Below are 9,765 nucleotides of genomic sequence, written 5' to 3' on the forward strand. Positions count from 1 at the left end.
CTTTAAACTGCCAGTGTTATACAGCAAATATCTGGATAAAATTCAGAAAGATAGCACATTTTCTGTAATGCTCTTTGACATTAACTGTTCCTTATGCACCAGATATAATCAATGCAATTGCTAGAGTAAACATTCTGGAGGTTTAAAAAAACCAAAAAAATACCATGGACCTGATCAACGTAGGGTTTAGGAATAAGATTCAAAATGTGGAACAAAAATTAACTTTTTCAGCCTTTGTTATCATTTACAGATGTGTGTTAGTTACCATAATGGATCAAAATTAAGTTTGAAGAGTCCTGTGCTCCTCTTGGATGGAAGTTTGATGCTCCTGTCAAACTGTCTGGAAGAATTTTGCTGGCTCTCACTGGGAGTGGACTACATCCCTCGTGAAGCCCAATTCCCCAGCAGGTGTGAATATTACCTGTGTGCATAGCACAGCCATTGCATTCCTGTTTCCTTTCTCTTTTTCAGTTCTGCTTCTTAAAAGATTCAACACTTTGCTGTACCAGACAAATGTTCTATGCAAACTAAAGACCCAGGAACTGAACAGCCTTGGGAGAATTAGGGTGGCAAAGGAAGGCAAGGAAAGCTCCAGAATCTGCCTTTTCTCTGGAAAGAGACAAAGATTTTGGTTTAAGAGGTAAACAAACATTGCCTGGTCTTGTCTTCTTACTTCTGGGAATTCTAATGTCATGCCTACCTCTAACATCCATATATTTTAGTAAACTTTTGTAAACCTGGAAATTACTTTTTCCTGTGTTTTCCTTCTATTGCCTAACAAAACACAACTGGTTTGGAGCTGCTGCTCTTCAGTGTACACATCTTATTTCTGGACTTAAATACAGCCATATTAATTTTCTCCATCTGCTCCACATTGGTGTGCAAGCAAGTCACTGCTACTGAAATCTGTATTGTACCAAGGTAAAACCATGATATAGAGCAGCAATATTTCTTTTTACCAGCTGGAAACTCTAATAATTATTTAGACAAAGGCAAGACCAGACTGTGAAATATACATTTTCTTCTATCCTGTATTCATTTAAAACACAACCAAGGCCTTTTCTGACTTTACTAGTATCAGATCCTATTATATTTAGTACACAGTAAGTCATAATGAAGATTATAAAAAGTCTAGGAAAAAATATATTATTAAAATAAAAGCAGCATACTCAGAAAGTGGAGAAAAGGATTTTACCACCTACAGAAGCACTCACTCTCAGGAGTTACAAGTACATCTTTTGTATTCACGTTGCCTTAATTGAATGCTTGTTAAGTCTGTGTCGCTTTCTTGGTAGCAGAGGCACAGAGTAGTCTTCATTTCAGAAACCCAGTCTTTTAAACTAAGGACTTTTCTCTAAGTGCTTAGCTGCCACCCCTCCTCCCTGTCTCTGGTAGATAGAGCGATGACTTGGAAAGCCTTCACCTTCAGTCCAGTGATTGCTTCAATGACCTGGACCTGAAGCCTTGGGAAAAGGCTAGGCTTTTCCCTGCTGAAGAGCAACTTCCCCATGCAGCGGGAAACTGCAGAACTGCTCCAGCTCACAACAAATCTTCAGAGAACTGATTCTCAAGCCTTTGCCGATCACATCCAGTGAGGATTGCAGAGCGAGCCATGATGCGCAGTCACGTCTAAGGTGCAACTGCAGCCAGTCTGGCAGATTTCCACATAATCTTTCTTGTCTGAGGAAGAATCCTTACAGAACCATGGATTTCAGGAAAAAGTTGATAAGCTCTGTTTACCCAGAATCCTAGCAGAAAATAGATTTATGGCTAACTTTAAGACATATGGTTTTATTATGCCTGGAGAGTTGACTTTCTGTTCAAGAGGCCTACCTTTACTTTATAGAAGGGCATGGGCTGAACTACAAATCTTTTTTGAATAAGGATCTGAAACATCTTTTTTGAATGGGATGGTGGTATGACATTTCCATCAAAACAAGGAAGAACTTGAATTCAAATCTCCTGCCGTGTGCTAATAGGTTTTTATCAGCTGCTCTAGTTTATACTTTATTTCTCTTTTCCCACTTTCTCAAAAAACATGTTTGTAGGAAAAACACATACACAAACTCCTGAAGAACTAGAAGAATAGAAGTCTGTAACAACAGTTAATATCTCACTTCTAAATACTGAGGAAATCACATGTAGCCAAGACTTCATTTTCCACGGGGATCTTGTATACCAGTCTGTGAAAAGTGATCTGGGTAGGAAACCCCACTGGCTAAATTCACATACCTGAGGAAAGCCACAACACCTTTGAATCTGTTCAGAAAATCCAGCATTAAAGCAGGAGCCCAGTAAACAATATAGGTACTAATTCAGCAGGTTAGGTTTCAATATAAATTAAGATTTAAATGTAATTCTGTAATTTTCAGAAAATGACATACCTCACACTTCCACCAGTGGAGCACAAGGTGGAAGTATATGCAAAAATATGCAAGATATTTGTAATTTGCTTTGCTATTGTCAATACAATGACTGTGGTGATTAAATTATTCAATATAAGCATAAAATAATCTGTCATAACTAAGAGTACTAAGGCTCAGAGAAGTAGTTACTCTTTAATCCCCTCTACCTAAAAATGAAAATAATAGAAATAAGCTCCTAACTATTAATCTGACTCATTAAGTGTACTTAGTATCCCTGTTCCCATCAATTTCAATGCAGAATAAAATTAAAAATGAATGTGCAATACAGTCTGCACGGTGTTTAAAATGCTGTATTTAACAGTGTTATTGCTGAGTTAAATTGCCATTTCAGTGAGTTAGGCACCTGAATTATGCCAAGGAAAATCTATTTTGCACTTGGCTGTCAAACTGATTTGCAGCAAAGCCCCAGCCTGGGACGAAATAAACATCCAGACATCTGGAACTGGTTGAGTGATAAAGAAAAATCTCTGTCTGTAAGATCAAGCAGCAGAAATAAGCAAGAAGGTGCAGCATTACCTTCCAGCTGCCTCGAGGCTAAGGGAAGGAAAATAGTTTAGTACGGAATAAGTTAGGATGATTGGGACAAGGGCTGCCTCCACCAGATCAGAATTTCTGATTTAATTTGGAACACTAACAACCTTGCTGTCACACGGACCTGTACCTCTTAACTCATGGCACATGCAGATGAGGTTTGTGTGGTTGGATCTAGATGAAGGAACAGAGTCATGAATTTTACAGCCACTTCAATGTATGACTGCAACCAGGTGCCAGCCTCAAGTATCTGTCCTTTGCCAGGATGGCAGTAAATAGGAGCAAGTAGAGAGGCTGTCTTTGTCAGCATAAAGCCAGCGGGAAATGAGATACATCATGTCACTACCAGAGAATTACTACAAATGGAAGATTCAAACAACCTGAAACTCAGAATTAGTATCAGATTTCCTATTTCAAAGTGACTCATAAAAGAGTCTAGGATGCTGATCGGCAGGTGGTAATGTCAGAGCGGTTTTCCTTGTGTCCTGTTCTCACTTACAACTACAAACCCAAACCTTGGCTGCCTCTGCTAAAAGACTAGTTTTGCTGAAAATTGTACATGGTTTCAATTATTAGTGATATACATGCAAATTTTTAGCTGACAGTTAATCTTTTGTCTAGGTAAAAGAACATTTAAAGTTATCCTCACACCTGATACTGTTATAAATTGTGGGAATAAAACCCAGGAGCCAATTTAGAATTTAAGTGATTAATAAAATTTATTAAATTTAGCAAGCGGCTGAGTAAGCAAAACAGCGCTGGGCAGCGGGGAGCAGCTCTCACCAGGAGTGCTCATACCACAGCTGCACCCGTGCAGGGGCAGATACCTTGGTTATATGCAAAGAAAGTTACATATTCATTAGATGCTTGTCGGCTGCTCCTCCTCTTGACACCTGCGCAGTGCCTCCTGGTGGTCTTGGGCAGGGGTCTTCAGGTACGAAGGCCGTAGGTCTTCCTCACGATAAACTTTTACCTTGGTTCAAAAACTAGTTGCTCGCAGCACATTTCGTAAGATATCTTTGTCCTCGAATTCCACAGGGGCCTTTCATCACCAGATGGTCCTTTATCACTAGGTTCTTGTCAATTATTTTTTGTTTTTATATACTCTTACAGTGAGTCCATCCTGCTAGTCTTTGTTCTTTTCCAGCTGGTGCTAGATAGCTCCCCCTGTGTACAAGCCTGACCTTGGTGCTGGGGAAGATTATGTTTGCTTAGCAGGATATTATAGCCTAAACAACTTCATTTCTAGCACAGCATAAAATTTGATGAACAAATTCTATATGCCTTCTATAACATATAATAGATATTGTTAAATGCCAGCTCACATAGGATATTTGTTGGTTATCTAAAAGCTTAGCAGCTTATTAGATACCTTTTGTATTTAGATGACGACACAAGCTTCTTCAAAGCTTGGTTTTGCTTGCAATGCATGCCTTCTGATCTATTTTAGGAATGTTCTAGCATGGCAGGGACACCTATCAACGTCTCAAGATGCTTGTGGTGTAATTCTCTGCAAGGTACCTCAGCTCAATGCAAGGCCTATTGAAAGCAAGCAAATCTTACCATTGACTTCATGTAGCTTTGGGTCAGACCATCAAAATCACCGACTAAAATATTTCTATGCTTATCATCTATCCTCTGATTTTTGTTTCATACATTATTATTTTCACGTAATATTACTAAGGAATGTTTAGCCTCATAAAGCATGAATCACAATTTGTACTATGATAAGAGAAAATATGTTTGTTATACTTAAAACCATCCATTCTCGTGGAAGTACAGAGATTAATTAATTTTATCACTACCTTTTAGTAGGTATAATAACATATATAGAACTTTAATCCTCTGTAGGAAAAAAGCCTACAGCTAGAATATTTTTTCTGACCATCAGTTTTATTACGGTGCGTTGAATTCACATTCTACACACCACATGTAACAGTTTTAACCACGCAGCTGCTGACAGCCCAGGTGCAGATTTTCAGGCCAGTTTAGGTGTTGAACTCCTACTGCAATACATAAAATAATTTAGTCACCATAATCCTCAGTTTTGGCATGGCTAAATCTTAAGGATATGGACACTGAGAGTCTGAAGTTTAAGTAGTGTGATTGTTTCTAAGATGCTCTATGACAGATCCTGGGACATAAATTTGCATATGCCATCAAGCCAGGATCACAAAATGTAGCCAACAGGAAACACAAGGAGAAGAAAGCAGAAATCCTAAAAAGTTGTAAAATTTGACATGAGAAATGCTTCTCACAGGAGAACATAAGAGAGATGGTTTAATCTTAGGGATGCAGTTGATACAAATTTATACCAGATCTCACAAAGCCTGAGTGTCCAGCCTCAAGAGGAGAGGGATGCTAGCAGAGGAGTCAGAAGGAGCACCTGGTTCAGTTTTCCCCATGAAAACAGACTCTGTGTGGGGTGTACCCTGCTGTGGGTGGGTGACCTGCTGTGATTTGGGAAGTATCTCCTCATGGTACCATCCTGCAGATCATCACTGTCACACAGCAGATCTTGGCTACTTGGCTACTCACAAAATTATCTGGCCTGCCAGTATTTTGAGAGGGAGACGCAGATTGAAACTTGATAGATACTTCTGAAATATTTGAAAGCCCAGTTTTGTTTTACTGGTCTGTGCTTTATTGTTTGCTTATCTGGGCTGTAATAATTAAAAATGACAACTCTCAGTGTAACCTGGGTTTTGAGGTCTTTCTCTGGACATAGAATCATAGAACAGTTTTGGCTGGAAGAGACCCTCAAGATCATCAAGTCCAACCTTTGTCCTAGCTGTATCAACACCACTAAACCATGTCCCTCAGCACAACAAAAAGTAGCAGGAGACCACTTCAAAAAATTATTTGAGCCGTTGCAAAAAAACCCACCCAACCCTCCATCTCTCAGTGGGAGGAAGTGGTATGACAGAGTTGGTTTGTGCTTTGTTAAAAAGCCATTGCACCTCTTCCTAAAGAGAAAACGTGGCCCAGACCCAAACCTCGGTTTACATGCCTAGACTGATACTGAGGTGGCATATAGGGACCTCTGATCAAAACTGCCATCTACAACAACATCTCCACAGGGGCTACTTACCTTAAAAACAGTTAAACCCCACTGCACCTGAAGTGGTCCTCAAGAGGTGCCCTCCCCACTAACAGGTTAGGTTCTAATTCAGTTGCCCCACTTCAATGGATATACTGGGTGGGAAAAATTTGGGCCTGCATACCTGGATGCATGTTTGGGTACAAAGGGTTATCTTAACATTCATTTAAGGCGCATTAATGTATTACAGACAGTTGCTGATTTAACATATTCACAGAAGACTTTGAAATTTGGTATTATAAAACACTGGTTCTTTTTCCCAATATTTAGTTACTGTGAGTGGTAAGATGTGACCTTAACAAAGACAGCAAGAAGAGTCAAAACTAACATCTAATCCAATGCTGCTCAGAAAACATTAAGTGATATTTTGTTTCCTATTACCATGTACTTCAGTCCTACAGCACAAACAGAATGTCAAATGAATCATTTTTACAGTTTTCCCTTGAAAAATTCAGCACAATCAGCACTTTGATTTAACAAACCACATTTATTCTGAGAAAGCCATTCCCTCAAAAAAAATCAACCAAAATACCTCTAGTTTTCTTCACTATAAAAATATGCTTTAGAAAATTGTTAGTTGATCTCCTGCATTTATTTTTTGAAAGAAATAGCCTGAATTTAATTTATTTTTTCTTTTAAGGAAGGTTCACTCTAAACTCAATTTATTTCATATTGATTGGCTGTGGTTTAGTCACAGTCTCCTTAACTTAAATTGAATTTAAAATATTTCTTTCTACAATGGAGTTCTGTGAAAACAATAATGGAAGTTCTTCTCACCTTCAAGAGCTCTAGTAACATAGTGTTTGTTCACCTTAAAATCATTTGTTTAACATAGTTATTATGGCAATAACTCGCTGAGGTTAGGTATGAGGGTAATCACGTATGTTTGAAGAATGAAAAGCTACTAAGAGATACAAAATCACCAGGTCTAAGCCTGATGGGATCTTTAAGGTTCTGTGACAAAATGAATAATGCAGGCCAGTGGGAGCTGGATGTTATATTTCAAACGTTTTCCTGGGTCAAATAGAATACAGCAGGAAACTCAGCATAGGTCTCATAGATCTCTTATGTGCCTTATGGTTATTTGTCTATTCTTCTTCCAGCTACAGAGATTCTATTATAAAGACACGATTATTTCAAATATATATTATATGTGTGCATATTCATCTTTTAATGTATATTCTTAGTAACCACATGGTTTGTAATTGTTTCATTCCAGTAAATTCTCTTTCAAGAATACTTAACCCCCGGGAAGCTGGGAGACTGAGAAGCTGGAAGGCAGAGTGCCCTGGAGACATGCCAGGTTTTCCTTCTGCTCACAGTCATCTCTAGAAGAGCATTCTTTTCCCTGCTGACTAGAAGGAGAGCCCTCTGAGCCTTTGCACCCACTCCAGAGGACAAATCTTACCATGGCAGTTGGGATGTAAATAAGTTTCTTATTAAAGATGATAAACCTGCCTGATCCTTGTTGATTGTGTTTCTATAATAGCCATGGGGTGTTATGATTAACTTTAAGTCACTGGAGTATTGTCATAGATTCATGATGGAAGTAGACCTGGCTGAGATGTTCCTTCTCCCAGCACTGCATATTAATTTTGTTTTATACAGTCATAGCATAAAAAAAAACACAGGGAGACCCTTTGTTGTTGTACTAGAATATATAAATTCCTTTCTCAGAAAATATACTATCAACTAAGCAGCTGTCTTTTTTCTTCCTGATCTCCTGAATCTTTCATTACTTTTTATTTTGTGGAGGTGTCAAAGCATGAACACCTCCATCACTTAGGACATGAAAGAGGAAAACATGGACTTGAATTGATCCAAGTGGAAAAGAAACTAGAAACTTCCCCTCATCTTTTATTTTCTGTGAGGATGCTGTATCCAGTACGTCATTCAGTAAGAGCTAGACATGGGTAGACTTCCTCTACAAAGGAAAAAGTGAACCTCATGCTATTTTTTTCAATAGTAGCAGGCTTCCTCTGTCCTGGTTGTGGCTGTCAGCTGGGCAGAAAGCTGTCTTCTAGCCTCCTAAGCAGCCTAATCTCAGAAGATGGGATCAAGGGCCAGACGTATTCCTCAGACCTGTGCATTTTTGACTCAGCTTTCAAGGTGCCGCACTCTCTCCATGCCTATGGGCATTAAACCTTGGGGCACAATACGGTTTGGATTATATTATATGTATAATATAGCTGCAAAGCATGTGACACTTTCTGCTGGATCCACTCTGCCATCCCTCTCAACTGACTGAAACCAGCCTTTTGACTAAGCAGTAGTTAGAGAAGATTTGCCAAATGCAGAGGAAGTAGCCAGATCCCTGCATATCTTCTAGGAGAGACAGAGTCTGCAGAGCTCCCTGGGTGGTCATCAGCAACTTTAACTCCCCCCCAGTCAGTTCCTTCATAATCCTGACAACAGTGGCAGACAGATGTCTCTGCCGTTATTTACAGATCTGCATTTGATGCTTCTCCTCCCAAAATAAATCCTTGGTCCTCTGAAGCATCTATCCAGAAGCTCTTAAGATTCAACTGTAGATATGTTGAGGCTCTCGAGGTTCTTCACACACATCATCCATTGTCCTGACAAAGATGGCTGCTGCACACGTCAGCTGCTCCTGTGACATTGCTAATGTAGGGCACTAATTCTGAATCAACCAATTTTTGCACTTCTCTGCAGTTTCTCTGTAAATGGTAGAAAAGAAATTTTAGCTGATGTGAAAGTAACCACTCTATTTTTTCCTTTGACATTCAGAAAAATGTGCCATATGTCAGCAGCCTGCATTAATAAATTTGTTCAAGATAATTGAAATTTGACTAGTTCAAAGATTATTGGGAGGTTTTATACAGAAAATACAACCCAGCTGAGGTGCAAAGGGCTTTAGCAATTTGCACTCCCCAGAAAATACCAGTCTGTAGATCTACAAAGAAGCCATGCTGTGTGCTAGAAAGGCAGCTGATGGCAGCATGGCTGTATGGCAAGACTGGGGGTCTGGAGCTGATGGAAATGCTCCAAGGGCTGCCTTTGTCACTTGACTGAACTGGAAGGAAGGTCACCCTCCTGCCCACATTGACTTTGACAGAAACCACAGCCGAATATTTACAAAAATTGGCTGAAGTAATTGTATTTGCTGAGGACAACTGAACACTTATTTTCAGCCATTCATTTTTATGCTGGCTGGCTTTTCTATACTGTCAGCTAGAAGAAAAGCAGCCCAGAACACCCATTTCACACAGCTTTAACAACATAGTCTCTTCTCATGACTAAGTTTGATGTGTGGCTATCTGAAAGCTCCAGGGCACGATGGAACCTCGGAAATCAGTCTTTTTCTTTAACGTGGCTAGGTCTAATATTGTGCAATATAAAACCTTTCCATGTGATCTCAACAGCCTACTTCATTTCACTTGTCCACACACAGGCAAGCACAGAGTTCCCATAACCTGACAAATTGCTGGGCACCGCAAGTACACCTAATCTGCCTGACTGATGTTCTAATCAGGCTCTAGATGATTTCCTAGAGTTTTATCCAGCTGAAAGAAATCTGACCAGAGTTATAACTATTGAGGAACCGTCTTCCAAAATGCCTGGTATTAGCCATTGGCTTCCTTCCCTGCTACTGGTTGGCTATGGGTGCCGCAAGACCTTGCTGAGCCAGGAAGAAATGACCATGTTCCATGGTCATCCTGACTAGGGGACAGCAAATACAGGTTCAGC

At 39.6% G+C, this 9,765-nt stretch overlaps 1 protein-coding gene across 1 annotated transcript in view; it reads right to left on the reverse strand.

Annotated features, from left to right (window-relative positions):
• Positions 1-8,330: 8,330 nt before the first annotated feature.
• Positions 8,331-9,765, reverse strand: part of HYAL4 (hyaluronoglucosaminidase 4) — a 16,735-nt gene continuing 15,300 nt past the window's right edge. Inside the window, 1 exon segment of the mRNA XM_009878827.1 lies at positions 8,331-8,735. Coding sequence (XP_009877129.1) covers positions 8,331-8,735 — 405 coding nt within the window.

The sequence above is a fragment of the Apaloderma vittatum genome, unplaced genomic scaffold (genome assembly GCF_000703405.1).
Source record: "Apaloderma vittatum isolate BGI_N311 unplaced genomic scaffold, ASM70340v1 scaffold3741, whole genome shotgun sequence".
NCBI lineage: Eukaryota > Metazoa > Chordata > Aves > Trogoniformes > Trogonidae > Apaloderma > Apaloderma vittatum.